At 43.9% G+C, this 16,255-nt stretch overlaps 1 protein-coding gene across 1 annotated transcript in view; it reads right to left on the bottom strand.

The window, feature by feature from the left end:
* Positions 1 to 2,924: 2,924 nt before the first annotated feature.
* CTTN (cortactin) overlaps positions 2,925 to 16,255 on the bottom strand; it is a 20,367-nt gene continuing 7,036 nt past the window's right edge. Inside the window, exons 6-15 of the mRNA XM_010144396.1 lie at positions 15,958 to 16,012; positions 15,354 to 15,464; positions 14,441 to 14,494; positions 13,952 to 14,070; positions 12,809 to 12,878; positions 12,135 to 12,283; positions 5,309 to 5,398; positions 5,026 to 5,215; positions 4,048 to 4,119; positions 2,925 to 3,503 (exon numbers count right to left, since the gene is read on the bottom strand). Coding sequence (XP_010142698.1) covers positions 3,367 to 3,503; positions 4,048 to 4,119; positions 5,026 to 5,215; positions 5,309 to 5,398; positions 12,135 to 12,283; positions 12,809 to 12,878; positions 13,952 to 14,070; positions 14,441 to 14,494; positions 15,354 to 15,464; positions 15,958 to 16,012 — 1,047 coding nt within the window. The 3' untranslated portion in view covers positions 2,925 to 3,366. The remainder of the gene's footprint in view (positions 3,504 to 4,047; positions 4,120 to 5,025; positions 5,216 to 5,308; positions 5,399 to 12,134; positions 12,284 to 12,808; positions 12,879 to 13,951; positions 14,071 to 14,440; positions 14,495 to 15,353; positions 15,465 to 15,957; positions 16,013 to 16,255) is intronic.

The following is a 16,255-nucleotide window of genomic DNA, read 5'->3' as shown; positions in this document are numbered from 1 at the left end:
GAAATCAGTGGGCTTACTCGGGGGGCGCATTAGTTACCCACGAGGAGGCTGAGCCAGCCCTCTGATGGTAAATGCAGAGTTTGGGGTGTTTGTGTTTTTTTTTTTTTTTCCAGCAGTGTTTGGGATAACTTGAGCATTTACTGCTGAGGAGCAAGAGTTACCTTACAACTTCACGCCTTGACTTGACCTACTCTCACTGGAGCAGTAGCACAGTTGTGCCGCCACTGCCCAACTACACTTGACCCTGGCACGATGGACTCGATCTGGCACAGACGCCCTGCCACGCTGTGGCACTGAGATTAGCAGTTAGTGATGCTCCTCTGGCCCTTGGGTGAAGCTCCCAAGACTTAATACTCGTAACGCTGCTAATAGCGTCACCTTGTTTGTTCTTCCAGTAACTCAGCTCCTCCCCATCTCTCTCTCTGACACAGGAGGTGAACACGACTGCAGTGTTTTCCCCATGATGCTGTTCATGAAGGGCACCCTCAGCGAGCTCACACATGCTGCCATTCCTGCCATCTTTTTCTTCTTGCCCTGCCAGACACTCAACTCTCTCCTTGTCCGGCAGGCAGCGGTGGCAGTATCCTTGGGGCCCGTCCGCCTTTCAACCCCACACCCTGGAGCCATACCCCACACTGAAAGACCTTAAAAAAACATCACAAGGCCTTAGCATGGCAGCTGCCACTTGGACAGCCCTGTCCTCCCTGCTCCCGCTGCCCCTCCAGTCCATGGGCTGCTGCCTCCTGCCAATGGGCTCATCTCCTACACCAGCACCCTCAAATCTGCTTTGAGCAGCATAACACTTTAATGACACCCCCTCCACCCCCCAGCACAGAAAGCCAAGCTGCACGTGCGCGTTTTCTTCTCAAGTGCAAGTTTTTTAAGTGACCTGCTAAAGCCACAGCTCTCACTCACTGTGTTACAGGGCAGCGAGCTCAGAAGCTGTGGATTTCCTGTTAATACAGTGGCATTGAAGAGCAATTACAAAAAAAAGGGTATTAAGAATTTCTTCCTCGGTGTTTCCAGCAGCGCGTCGCCAAGTATCAGGTTTTCAGAGAGCAGAGCAGGACAGCCATGGGAAATGCCCAACCCCCGACACAAGCAGAACAGCGTTACACTGATGTAAGGGTTTATTTGACTATATCTCATGGTCACGTTTTCAAGATGTCCTGCAGCCATCAGCGTTCCCAAAAGCGAATCATCTTGTCACCCCAACCTCAGCTCACCGCTGTTTTCAGCGGAAGTAACAGGCACATAAAACACAAACCAGAAATTCTGAGATTTGAAGGCAAAAAAAAAAAAAAGCAGCATCTCTCCTTTAACTTCACCCAAAGCCTAATTTTGATCTCCCAAAAGCGAATCATCTTGTCACCCCAACCTCAGCTCACCGCTGTTTTCAGCGGAAGTAACAGGCACATAAAACACAAACCAGAAATTCTGAGATTTGAAGGCAAAAAAAAAAAAAGCAGCATCTCTCCTTTAACTTCACCCAAAGCCTAATTTTGATCTAAATATTTCCAGATGGAAGCAGGAGTAAAAGACAAAGCAAGTGGGTTCCCGAGGAAGGCAATTACGTGGAAGGCAGCAGCAACCTAGAACTGGAGGTGTCCTTCACGCCACAGCTGAGCATCACGCAGCAGCTCGCCCTATGATTCGCTGTATGCAAGCTCGGCCCAGGTAAGCTTGAGATGAACTATCAAAGCAATTTAACATCAAAGCAATTTAAAAATACAAAAATATTCCATGCAAATGGTTCAAAAAGTTTATTGAATATTTAATTTACAAAAATCATATCCCTATGAGGTGTTCTATGCAAAATCGGATAAAATAAACTGCATATAAAACCCAACCCTAGTAATGCAGATACAACACAGAAATGAGACCATGGAAAGGAAAAAAGATACATAATCGTGACACACGTATGACATTCATTATGGATTGTCCCAACCACCCAAGAATTGGTTTGACATGATGCCTTCTTCCTTGATACGTTATACATTTCGCCAAGTCTATACGGGTCTTTTATATTCCCTTGGTCCAAACTGACAGTCTTTGCATTCTTTCTTAGCTACTACCCCAGTTCTGCCACTGCCACTTCGATCAGAAGGCGGAAACAGACAGTACAGACACGGAACACGAGCACTAGTAGATGCATCTTGCTATCTTTGGTAGGGACCCTAAATCCGCAGTGAAGTAAGTCAGCGTTCCCGAATGACGAGATTTTCGGTTTCAGTTTTGGCAAAGAACGGGTTTAATTTGTGGTTTAGTAGAACGTTACTGGCAGTTTCTGCTGAACATACAAAAAGCACAGTTGTCTTTTGTAATGTGTAAAAATGAAGATCATTTATCTGGGTTTTAGGTCTAATTATTTGTATTAACGTTCCTTGACTCAAATTGGTTACATCAAACATCTTTACTGCAGAGCAGGCCGTTCCTCCTATGAACAACGGGTGCATTGCACACAGAACCCAACCACAATCCCAGCCCCTTTGAAGCTGTGAGACTATTCCCGCAGGTAGTCACAAAGATTCGGATGCCGCTTCCCCTCTGAACAAGCGGGGAGCTCGCAGCATTTGTACAGTAACTTTTCCAGCACTGCCTGGGGAAAAGGAGGGTGAAACAAAAACCAAAAAAAAAGTCGGGATTATTGGTGCTAGAGTGTTTGCAGCCCTCCGCTGGGATAACATGGACAGGAGGAGCAGAAGAAAAATAATAATTAAAAAAAGAAAAAAAATCAATGCAAGAGCCAAGGAACTTCACTTTAAAAGAGAAGGAAAAAGTAACCAGACTGTTTCCTTCATAACATTAACATTCCATAAATATGGGACAGGATTTGATCAACTGCTGTCAGCTGCAACTTTCAAGCATTCTCTTTGCTTTTTCAAGCACTATCCGGAAAAGTAAAGAAAAGAAAAAATCATGTACCTGCCCAGTCCTCCCCACTCCCGCTTAGTGGAAATGCAAATAACCTGCATAGCCATGATTTTCTTAGCTGAAAATATTTAGTGGAAGACTATCTAGACTTAAACACTAAGTAAATCTGCTTACTTATGAGTAAAACATGCAATATTACAACCGACAGCTAATTGTCCTCAGAAAGGCTTCTTTTGACAGTTGTTAATTTGGCAGAGAAAAAATGTTTCCAAATGCATGAAAATAATTGGAGGAGCCTTCAAGAAGAATGTAGTAGTTACAATATATTAGCGATTTCTGTGGCATAGACATTTTAAAAAGCATCAGCAAAGTATTAAATATAAAAGCAATATGTATATACCCCTCCGTCCTCAGGAAAGCATCATGATTTGTAGTGTATTAAGTCAGATTTATTGACTGGGGAATTAAGGCATAACCAGTAGACAAGAGTCTTTACTGTCTCAGCTCCACGTAATTCGCGGGGAACAGCCCGTATCGGCCTTTGCAGACCCCCCTCCCCCAGCCGTCATCGATCATTTCTATGTTTGTGATGATGTCATCTGGGTCAAAGGAAATCTCGTCGTCACCCGCTGGGGAGAGAGTTGAGGAGGCTCAGTATCCGCACAGGAGCGGCCCGCACCGATCAGCCCAGTAACACCCATCACCTTCCTCTCTCCCATCAGGGCATTTGAACTGGGCAACAACCAGTGGTACTGGCAGACACTCCCTCGTCCTCTGGAGGGATGACGCAGTCGGTTCTCACCTACTGCGTTTTGGGTGCATTTCTAACTTAGAGCAGCAACTGCTACCTGACACCCTGGGAACCACCTCACTCTCTTGATCTCTCCTCAGAATTAACCAGGCAAGGTTTTAAACAGCTGCATCTGCCAAGGTGTAACATGAGTGTTAACACCTGGTTAAAAAAGGCTTTTGAAAACTTCCACCATTTCCAGAAACAGCAGCTAGGAGTTCTCGGAAGTGTCTCAGTGCTACTGCTAAATCACTAAACTCCTAATTCTTCCCGTCTTCACCTTCTACTACAAGAGATCACACAACAAACAGCAAAGGGAAAACTCAGACTTAGCTGTGCAGGACAGACTCAAAGACAAGGTTAAAACCAAGAGCTTTGCTTACCAGCTTGATAATCATAAAGGGCTATGGCTGTAATTCCAAGTTCATTTTCATATTCATCATAAGCATTTTCTTCTAAAGACAGAGAGAGGAGAATAATTAGAAGGATGAAGCACTCCACCTATCACCCCGAGCTCTTTCCTGTGGGGCTCCTCCTTTAATTCCCCCGCTAACCCCCACAGGAAGCAGGCCACAAACTACAGGGGAAGGAACTACATGACGTTCCTTCTGAAATGCATTTTTTCCCTGCACCACACACAATTAAAGCCTGAAATTAAGTGTCCACAAGCAGGCACTGAATACAGTGTAAACCAAAACCAATCAGCCTTATCACGCTTCTGTAAGATGTGACAGACCAGCCGAGCCCAAGGTCACTGTGAACGAGACTGTATAATACAAGTTAAGTGTGCGTGTTGCGGGGGAGGAAAGGGCCTGTTTAAAATTACCAGGTTCTCCTACCAGAGAGAGCAGGTTCATTCTTCACACCTCATTTAGTAACCAGAAGAGGTGAGAAAAATGGGAATTCAGAAGAACCTTATTCTTTCTGTTTCATTAATCTCAGGCATCCTCACTCCACTCACGGAACATTCCATTTCGAAGCCCGGGAATTACTGACAGACTTTTTTGCTTGGGAAGCCAGCACTGGCACAACACACATTTCACCTCCAACTCTGTGCTTTCTTCTCAAGTTGAGCTGCCTCACACAGGGTGGAAATGGTTACCCCTAGGTTTCTGTTTGAACTCATACCCTTGAGAGCACCATAATTAATCCAACATCACCTCACAAAAGTTAAGTAATTTCAACCTTGCTCTAGCCGCATTTTAATTTCCTAATTAAAGTTTGTTGGTAGAGAATCTAAAAAGTCTCATCGGACTTTAGAAAACCAGGACAGTGCGCTATAGCACAACTATTCATGAAGTCGATGCCCAAGGAAACAGTCTTTATCTCAAAGGGTTTCATATCAGAAACAAACGCTCTACCTGCTTGGTAATGGTCTGCTGCCCCGGCCACTTCATAGACAGTCTCTGGCTCATACTCCGCCTCTCGCTGACTCACTGCTTCTTGGTAGTCCGACTCTGCAGCTTTGTAGCCAGGCTCTGGCTCGTGCACAGCTGAATATGTTGTGCTGGAATTCTTGTAGGCAGGCTCTGCTTCACAGGAGACCGCATCCTGCAGAGGTACAGGTGAGGTTTGTTGGGGTTGCATCAAAATGTTCCCACGCTTACCATCAAAAACCAGGTACTGAAAGTGATTCTCACAAACCTGATAGACTGGGCTTGAGGGTGTCTTCTGCTCAGCTGGCTGCGTGGAAGGAGATGATGGTGGAGTTTGTTTTTTGACTTTAGCTTGTTCCTGAATTGAAGAGGAAGAAAAGCTTCAGTGCAGTTTAATCACTGATGTCATGGCACAGAACAGGAAACCACCCTCCAGTAAGAAAGGTAAGACAGAACATTCTGCAAGAAACTAATGTGATCAGGGTGCAGGAGAGGACGGAGCTGGATTGTTAGACCTGCCTGAAGGTTTAGACTGGCTGTTCAGTCAAGCCTCAGAAATGGAACAAAGCAGAAGAGAAAAAAGTGAAGGAACAAAGCCCGCGCAGTATGTATGCACACCAGTGTTTAAACCCAGAGTACCCAATGTTCTTTGGCACGTTTCCACGGGAGCTGCAGGGTTTCTGCTTTCAATATATTCCTTCTGTTCAGTAGCTGGTTGGGCCTCATGTCCCACTTCGGCATAAATATAGAGAACCTGAAGCCTGTATGTTCTAATTACACAATCGGGGTATTACCTCGATGATCAACAATCCTGCAAGCTCTTGCAGGTCTACAGAACATGTAGCTTTGCCTTTGCCAAGACAAAAGACTGAATAACCTAGGCAAAATTAAGTAAGTCCTATATACTGACAATGAGGGGATTCAAAGGCTCGGAGGAGTACAGCCGTAGAAATGAAAGCAGTATTACTATTGTGTTCTGCAGCACAAACAACATGGGTCTGAATCAAGTGTTCTGGCACTCACGCACTTCACGCTGGGCCATCCCACCTTGGAGCAGCAGGCAAATCCACCATCATCCTCAGAAAGGCATTCTTTGGGAAGTCAGGATACCGTAGCACAAGCAATGCAACATTGCTTGCATGTCTTAAAAAAACCCAAGGCTGTAAGCTAGCTGTTTTATTTTCCCTGTCTTTACCATAGGGAAGAAAAATGTCCTCTTTAGTGTAAAAAAGAAGAGAGAATCTAAGTTACGGGAGACAGCACACTCCAGTTTTTAGCCATAAATCCCCAAAGGATCCTTAGGAGAAAGTGTAGTCCAGAGATGAAGTGATAGGACTGTGTTACCAAAAAATTCTTCCTTTCATTTAGTTTGTCACGGCTCAGAAAAAAGACATCTAAGAGAAAGCAAAGTGTGTCTTGAGAACAGAGGCAGCTTTGAAGACAATTCAAAGCCTAGTGCTGTGTTTTCTGGAAAAAACCCATCCTGATGTGAACAGTCCTCCCTGACTTTCAACTCCTGCGCTACAGATAAAAAGGCACCAGCAAAGTGTTTACTCAGTGAAATCTACATTTGGGGACAAATTAAGTAGCATCAATGCATTAATAATGTCAAACATGGCAACAGTTCAAATGATTTGTCCTAGCAAATAGGTCTCTGCAATCCAGACTACAGTTTAGGAGAACCACAGCGTATAACTGCCAGAGAACACTTAAACTGCCTGGTCTCCCCTCCGGCTGGGTTCCTTCCACACTGCAACACTCCATGTGAAAGAGCATCATCCTGGTTGTGCTCTGAGGTAGCAGAGGCTACAGCTACATCATGAGGCACCCATCAATTCAACCAGCAGTTAAAGAAGAGCTCCCTGAACACCATTTGAGTATGTGACATGTGAAAAGCAAAACAGAAAAAGGATTACCAGTAAACAGGGCTCCTGAAGGAACGCGGTCCATATGTACCTTCCCGTTGTGGGAGTACATATGCCCACGTTCTTATTTAAAGTGAGAGAACTTTCTGTCAGTGCAAGGAAGTTCACTTAAAAAAAATGAAGTTCACTTAAGTCAAAGTCCATCCCCCTCTTTACAATGTCTGTGGATGGTGGGGATTAGAGCCCTTCCCTTTTCAAGCTCAGCTTGTGAGCGAGGGGCAGCACTGCCAGTGCCATCTCCATTTCCCCTTAACCTCACTGTCCCTCCCTCGGTATTTGCAGTATCACGCAATTAACCACAGAGATGTTCAGTCTGGAAGAACATTAATCATCTGGTTACAGTGAAATTTAAATACCAGCTTTGGGGAAAAACTTCAAATGTGTCCAGGCAACAGAATCTTTGATGAAGCACAAGAAAAATCAAGCATAATGGCTTGAATTTAACCCACACTTACAGCAAAAATAACAGTAAAGGAAGAAAGTAATTTTTGAGACAGAAATGGAGGAAAAAAAAAAAGACACAACAGTTCAATGACTCATGAGAACCTGTGTTACTACACTGAAACCCTTCTGGTGAACTGATTCCTCAGCAGGAGGAAACCTCAATGGAAAGCTGAAATGGGTACCAAACACCTAAGTCTCCCCCTCTCCACCCGCAGGCCAGACTTACGCTCGTATGACCACCCATACTGAATGGCAAGTGAGCTAATGGAGAAGCTGATCCTCTTCCCCAAGTCAGGCCAGGCTACAAACCCATACAACGGAGGGGAACACTAAGCAGAAAGCCCGACTGCTTTGGCAAGGTACAAGGACCAGTCATCTCCTCCACACTGGTTCAAAAAAATGTGGCTCCAACTGCTTAGGAATGGGAATTGTATAGTGTCTGGAGAATGACGTGGATTGTTTCACGTTTGAGATGAGTGAGACAGACAGACAGACTGTTACACAGGTCAGACAGAGAACTGCAGATGCCACTGAAAGGCAAAGGCAGCCCAGTACCAAAATGCACAGGGACAATGACAGCCAACAGCATGATGTCCTGTTCTCCCCACACCTATTGCTTAGGGCAGCTGCTGATGTCTCCTAAACCATATTATCCTATTGTCTCTCACAAGCAACACAGGAGTGCTCTCCCCTCCAAGTGGACCCCATCCCCAGAGCACTGGCACTTAGCTGCTGCTCCTTGGGAAAACACAACTATGGTGCAATGAAATCACACGGTATTTTAGAATGGAGAAAATCAGAATGTAAATTCCCTCCTCCTTGTCAAGGCAGAGGGAACATAAAGAGCATGTCCCTGGAGACACGTAACTCCTTGCATCATGAGCAACATCAAGAGCAACCTGCTTGTAGCAAAGGTGCAGAGCAAAAAACATACATGAAGTACAGAAAAGATCAGTACGAGTTATCAGTATGGCCATGTGCCCCAGGAGATACTCTCACGAGGCAGTTGAAGAGGTGAAGTAATGAGTTAAGGATAAAGTATCCTGGGCTCCCGCAACAGGACAGCTCCTACCATCTGAGAGCTGGTAATTGCTCTGATAATGAGTCACATTTTTTACTTCAGAACATTCACTTTAAGACCTAGGCAATGAAGGATGGACTGCACTGTTTTCAGGGACTGGTCTTTCGTAGAACCCCTAAAAACCACCAAATCAAGGTAAGGAAGTAACAGTCCTTGGCTGAGGAATGTTGCCTGGCAAGTACCAGTATCAGCATGTTGAAGGTGTCCTAAGAAGCTTCAGGGAGGCGAACTGAGAAGTCCTACAACCACCAGACACCTTGTCTGAGAACAAAGCAGCAGTGATGGTGGAATGGAGTTACTGCCAGGCTAAACTACACACCTCAGAGCAAAAAATGGAAAAGCAGGAAGACCGTTTTCCTTTGGGACTGACACTTAAAAATTCTCAGCATTAAGTGGAAGCAAGGGCGGTCCAAAGTGATCTCATGGGTGCAGAATGGCCTTATTAACAATGCAACACTTGTGATATTCATTAACCTGTATCACAGTTCTTCCTTATCTGGAGAACTGTAAAAGTATCCACTAACTTAAATTTGGCAGAGATGACACCACTGCTTGCTGTAAGTCACACGTCCTAACTCTACCCAGATCCAGCGTGCTGACAGAGGAAGACAAATGCCAAGAAAAGGGAGTTCTCCTGAAGGAGGAGAGAAGCTGCACTTTCAAGAGCAATGTACACCTCAAGGTTGTCTCCTGGTTGTGTCCAAAAAGAGCATTCATTCCCATTCTTCACCACCCCATGGAACAGACCCCAGAGCTGAGGGACCTACAGCTCTTCGACTAGAGTTGCAGTGTTCGTGGCAAGAACAAGGACAGAGGAAGATGAGAGAAAAGTCACTTTGTTAGGGAGACAACCAGGTGCTAGACCTAGATACCAGCGATAGGTAAGCTTAAACACATCAACTGAAACTGCTGGGAACAGCGGACAGTAGTTCCGGAGCAGACACAGCCTGGCAATAGCTAGAGGAGCCCTGGGGTTACCAGCTGAACAGCTACACCAGAAGAAGGTGGTTGCACATGCTGAGAGCATTTTGCTGTGGCTCTGAGTGAGCATGTGCTGAGGTACTCCACTGTTCTCATCTGAAGAGCTCCCAGAGCAACTGCACAGACTGGATGCGTTCCAGCTTTACCCTTCTGAGTAGAGGGGAACCAAGTGACCCTCCTCAAGGGAAACATTCAACTTTTCTCTGTGTGTTTCAGTGCTGGAGGCTGGTGCCAATGCCGAGGATGACAGAGAGCAGTCCAACTCTGACTGAGAGAGTGGCACCCTGGAGCAGGCTCGATCACCTTATCAAATAGAAAACACTGACCTCTAAACTTCATCTCTTTAACTCTTCCTCTCCCAGTTTCAAGTGCGAAGCAGATGCTGTGTTAAAGGAGTAAAATGTTTTTCTTCAGAACAGTAAATAAACCCAAACAGTGGTTGAGGAAAGGTACTGAGTCCACAAAGTACAAAGGCATGAGAGGCAGCACTAGAAGAAATCACTGATACACAACGATGAACTCCCATTCATCTTGTGATACATGTATGCAGTGAACATATGCTCCCACGTACATCTTGAAGCCATAAGGCAAAAGAGGTAATAGGCTGAAAAAAAAAGAATTAAAACAAAAGCAGCAATCACTTTAGGTCAGATGGAGAGATTTATCCTATAAAGCCAGTATTTTCCACATTCCAAACAGAGCTCAAAAGGATGTTAGTGGTTTCCAGAAATCCAGCTACACACAGGATACACGAGCTGTGCAGCTTCAGCACAGCAAAACCACAGAGCTGTTGCAGAAGCAGCACTCTGCGCCCTGCGCACAGCAAGCTGAGAAGCCAACCAATGAGTTAACTACATCTTTGATTTGTTAGGGTTAACCTTCCACTTTTCTGTGACTATACAGATGTTTGTTGGCATAAGAAATAAGGTGGCTCAAGAGCGCTGCTGTTAGCGGCCATGCTGGTTTAGGGTGGCTCAGTTAACGTGCAGTTTCACCACACTGTATTTTACTTAGTTGAGGAAGATCAGAACTAGGTTACCATAAGCCTACCACACATTTAGTTTTTCATACTTATAAAACAAATTATTTACTCCAAGTCTAAGTGTGTGATGAATTAGACCATACTGATGGCACGGGGTGAACACCACAGCCTCACATCCTGTAGCAGCATCCTGCTAAGAGGAAGTATCTACCACATCTGAGAAACCAGCCACTGGGTCTGTCCCATTTGATATTAGGCAAAGGACCAAACAGATCTGAGAAACCATCTGACAGTCTTTCCTGGATTCCAGATGTCTCACAGAGGATGTTGAGACAAGTTCAAATGCAAGACGTTTTCCTAGTGGGGTCTGCAGCTGGTGGAATACATTGGCTCTAACAATGAAAGATATTTTTGGTGGAAAATAAAAACAAAAAAGGAGAGAGAGAAGAAAGAAGGACATATGGAAAATCCCCACAGCCAGCCAGGAAGAGCAGTAACGAGGGTTCCAGACAAGCATTCTCCTCTGGGAGGGTCTCTTCAGCATAGCAAGTGGAAATGATGAAGATGATGAGGATGATTGGTTTGCCTGTGCATCTCCTTGACTACTCCAGACTCTTCATCAGGACCCATTCCATCTCCCTACTGGTTATCCCTGCTTGGGACCCTGTTAGCACTAGTTGGAGCATGCTATTTCTAGTATTTGTAAAACAAGAAGTGAAGGAGAAGGGGAAAAGAGAGACTACTCTTAGGTCAGCATCAATTGCTTCCCACTCCCTGCCATAATATCCAAGTTTACAAGTGTGAGCCCATGAAATCAGAACAACAACATGGGACCACAGGGGAAACTGCCACAGAGGCTCTGGCCCAACACCACTACAGCAGCTTGTGAGAGAGGCCACACAGCGCAGGCAGCAGGCCCTCAGCACTACCAATGATACGGCATCCCACGCACTGGGTAACCAAGGAAATTAAAAAGACATGAAGGACAAGTTACTATAACGCACCAGTTTTTCCATCTCAGCAAAAGAGTTTCACCAAATATGCAAATTCTATAAAGCAGATGATGTAGTTTCTGACTAAACATTTCCTGGAATTATTTTGCTTATGAATAACACAGAAATCACAAAGCTTTTAACCATGCCAACGCTAAACTAATTTTATTAATCCTCAAACTAAGAATCAAGTAACATTTGGAAGATTATTTCCTCCTGTCTCATGGGTGTGTGCTGTACCAAGGGGTGACACCACCTCCGTCTTCCACAAAAACACCATCACCAACTATCAACATGATATTGAAGTACCTGGACAAGCATTCCTCAAGCTTCCCTTACGAGCTCCTCCTTGCCCGAGGGAATCTGGTATCACCACAAGGCAGAGGTACAGCAGGGAAAGGTCACACTGCAGAGACTAGCAGAGGGATTTGGGGATAGGTTTTTTATTTCACTTATCTACATTAAGTGTTGCCCTAGCACCCTGTCTGATGCACACGTGGTGCATGTTGATTGACGTCTGGAGTTGCAACAGGTAAAGCACAGGTACAAACACAGGCAAACACACAAAGAGCTTTAAAGCCTAGCTGGAAAAAAAGAAAGGATCTTCTCTTAAAAGATTCTCTTTTCTCCCAGCATTGCACTGAAAGACACTAGACACACTGCTCAAATGGGACTTGAATCTTACTGACCTCCAGTTTCCTTCGAGCCTCCTCCTGTTCTTGTTTCTCCCTGGCCATTCTTTGTGCTCTCTCAGCTTCTGCCTTCCTTCGATCTTCCTGCTCTCTTTCCTTGGCTAGGTTTTCAAAGTTAGCTCGGATGCTTTTTGTTTTATTAGCAACTGCAACATTTAAAAAAATTTGAAGTCAAACATTGTCATTTAAGGTTCTGTACAAAGGTAGCCTGGAATGAGGTTTTGGTTCAAATTTCTGCTAGGACTGAACATGTTTCTGCTGTTATGCTCTCTGAGCTCACAACCCCTTCAGGAAAGTCCTTCTATCCCGCTTTATCCCTCTCATCTTCCAAATCCAAATGTCCTGTGCTCCACATTCAAAAACCTCTGCAACACTTCTCCCTTCTCTCTCTCATGGTACAGTCTCCACCACTCTGCTCTGCTGCTCAGCCCATTCTCCACTCTGGTGCTTTTATTCTCCTTTCCTCAACAGCGATGACCCTCAAGGAAGAAAAAAAAACCAAAAACAACCCCTAAAGCGAGGAGGGAGAGAGTAGCTAAGCTTGCTAGAAACCTGCAAATCCAGCAGTTTCCTCTAGATGGTTCTTACTCAGCACTACCACATCAACAGTAACACCCTGGGCTTTTGAACTTCATCACCTCCAGAGAAAGGGCTTGGGGCCGGCACCTTACCAGCTTCTATTGGCTTCGTCTTCTGATAACTTGATGCTGGTTTCTCAATATCTTCAAAAGTTGATGCATTCTACCAATAAGGAAAAAAGGGTGCATTTAGAAAACCCCAGAAATTCATGAAGACATTCAGACAGCTTTAATAAGTGACATTTTATTGTGATATTGCCCCCGTGGTTCCTTTATTTCAGAATACCAAAACAAATGAGGAAGAATCAAAATGCAACAATTCTTTCTCTAAGTCAAACTGTGTCAAAATTAATCTTCAGGGACAGGTTCAAACACATCAAAATCCTATTAATTAAAAAAAAAAAAAGATTTATGAACAGATGACTCATCAGAACTAAAAACGAGGCAACATGCAAAACATTTATTGGGTAGCTGTTCCTGTTCTAAACCCCATTATGCAGGATTTCTACCAAGGTAAATCCAGTTCCCTTAAAGAAGTAGTTGTTGTTAAAATACAGGGAGTATTTTGAAACCACTATTCAAAACAAACACTATTCATTTTTAAATGAAGATCTTGAGTCCTGAAGCCACAAGGAAAAAAGGAAAAAAAAAACCCACTTTCTCACTTTTAAATGTCCTACATAGAGCTGGGAGTAAATTCATTCAGTAGATACATCTCAGTGAGGACTTTTTCATCTTCAGGCTTTTTAAATTTAAAAATGGAGAGGTAGAAAGGGGGAATTGGTGGCCCTACCTTTCACTGTTATACAATACTAAAACAAGTTCTCCTGAAGAGGAGGTCCCTGATAATCAAAGTGGGCAAAGATGGCAGATACCAAACACCTATTTTAAGCAATCCTCAAAATATAAAGCATTAGGTAGTTGTTAAAAGCCATGACTGAAGTTGCGGAATTAATGGATTTTCTCACTCTTTTGTATCAGTTTTGCTATTCTTACATTTCCATGCTTCAGTTTTCCCTACTTAAATATATATCTATCTACTGCACATACGTACACACATACATACTTGTGTGGATCAACTGGCATCCACTCTGTGTGCACAAACTTGTATTTTTAAGGTTTAGAAAAGAGCAGAACTCTACTGTTAAACTGGAGAAGTATCCAGAAATAAAGAGCTAAACACTACAGATCTAACCGGACTATTCCGTATCCCTATGGACTATTTAAGCCACTTACCTTATCCATCCGATCTTTCTGTACACCAAACTTCCCACCAAATCCTTTGGAGTAATCTATAAGCAGGTTAAAAAGGTTAGAGCGGGGAGTTTGATGTCCCTCCCATCCTTCTGCCAAACACAATTAGCCATTTCAGAAGCAAACAGCCATTTCAGCTGCATCCAGAGATACAGCGACAGCTGACTCCAGCACTTGTTACACTCCAAAATCACTTTAACTCACTAGTAGCACTAACAAAAAAACCCAACTAACAACGCTAACAAGACCTTTCTGCTCTTTCTAGTGAGTTGTACTCGGAGAAATGTCTGATGAGCACCAGAGTCAGGCAGCAGAAGCAGCAAAAGTGTGTGGCTGGGAAAACAGCCAGTTTGGCAGTTGTGAGTAGTGCAGGTTTAAAAGGCTGACTGACTTGAAATAGTAGTTTTAAATAAGATAGTAAAAACATCTCTGTGATTTGTTTTTTCTGTTTTGTCTTGATATTCAAAGCCAGCAGCGCTTTGTCCTTGTCAACACCATATTTACCACCAAAGCCCTTGGAATAATCTAGAGATAAGAGTGAAGAATTTTGTTTTGCAAGTTTTCAATAACAAAGCATTACCTTGAACCACAGTGATAATCAGACCTGCTAACATCACACTACACGTTAAAAGAAACGCCAGTTAATCTTGATTCCAGACACTTCAAGTAGCCAATTCTCCAGAATACATTCTCTCAGGATGGAAAATGGAACAGCATCGTATGCAGTTCAGCTGCTGGGCGATAGCAGCAGTTCTGTACTTGAGCCCTTGATAAAATTCTCATTCACTTAGAGCAAAGTGAACTTTAAAACCCGTGTCAGCAACAGCCTGGATGCTTTTAAACAAACACCCCCTTCTTCTCCTTAGCATTTCTAGAGTGCAAACATTTCTTTGAGATAAACAGAAAACAGATGGCAGAAAAGACAGATTTTTTCAATAAAATGATTGATTTTTGATCAGATATGCCTGGAAACCTGATTAACCACACAATATTAACTCTAAACACTATTAACTCTCAGAAATGTTTTAACCCACAAACATCCAATTCATCTGGAAATGCTTCTCTGTTGCAGTTAAACCACTTACAGCCTCAGTACTTTAACCTACAGCTTTTCAAAAGAAGTTGCAGAAAACCTCCAAGACAAGCTTTTGTGCCCTGCTTCCAAAGTAACTGCAGCTGGATCATCACTTAAAACCAGCCAGAACATATGGTTTAGGTTTCTTTTTCAGAAGTCAAAGTTTTCAGCAATATAACTTGAATTCAGTGTTAACTTTCAGCAGGTTAGGAGTGCAACAGAGGTAAAAGACCAGGATTTGACAACCCTGCCTATCACGAATGGCTGCTCCGTCAGAGCATGAACCCACCAACACGTGTGTCTGCTCACCCTTCTGTGACTCGTGTTTCTCAGTTTTACCCTGGTAATCAAAGCCCACCGCGCTCTTGTCCACTCTGTCAGCCTGCAGTCCGTATTTTCCACCAAAACCACTCGAGTAGTCTGCATTAAGAGAAAAGCACAATGAAAACGAAATGAAGCAGCTTTTAATGGAAACATCGTATCCTAGCAATTGGGGGGGGGGATGTTACTTCAGAACTGAAATGTCACTCCTTAGCACAGAAAATAAGATGGGCAACAGTCCTGCAGTTTATGATGGTTCCTCTTAAATCTACTCCCTATTTCCAATGATGCACTACAGCACAGAAAACTCCCAGTCTAACATGTCCTTGAACCTCGCTACCAAAAGAAAAATAAGACTTATGATGACGCTATCTCCTTGTCTTAAAACCTCACTGAGTCATGAAATTGCTTTGAAATTCGTTTTTTTCATTTTCTATTCCACCCAAACCCCTGTTCATTCAATTCATTGAGAATGTCATGCAGAGGCCTCGGTAAAAGAGGTCTTTTACAAACAGTAAAAGACTAGAGGTCTATTCTACTCTATTATTTAAAACCCCAGGTGTCTGCAGAGGTGACCCCCTCACCACTTTACCTTTCTGGGAGGCATGCTTCTCAGTTTTCCCCTGATATTCAAACCCAACAGCTGACTGGAAGAGAAACAAAAGTGCATGTGTGAAAACCGTGTGCGCTTCAGCGGCCAAACGGCACAGAAAAATCCTGTGTCTTTCCACACCACTCTGACCTTCTTGACTGGGAGCATGAATACCCACTTACTTTCAGGCCATACTCATTTAGGTGATAGCTTGGCGCGTGTATTCATGCCAAGGGTTTGTCACCCCTTGCCAAAGCAGACTGCACTAGCAATGTGCTCTAGTCTCGCCAGGTTCAGC

This window comes from Buceros rhinoceros, unplaced genomic scaffold (assembly GCF_000710305.1).
Source record: "Buceros rhinoceros silvestris isolate BGI_N320 unplaced genomic scaffold, ASM71030v1 scaffold561, whole genome shotgun sequence".
Classification (NCBI taxonomy): domain Eukaryota; kingdom Metazoa; phylum Chordata; class Aves; order Bucerotiformes; family Bucerotidae; genus Buceros; species Buceros rhinoceros.
The sequence above is the reverse complement of the archived record's forward strand: the minus strand, read 5'-3'. Positions and strand labels throughout refer to the sequence as shown.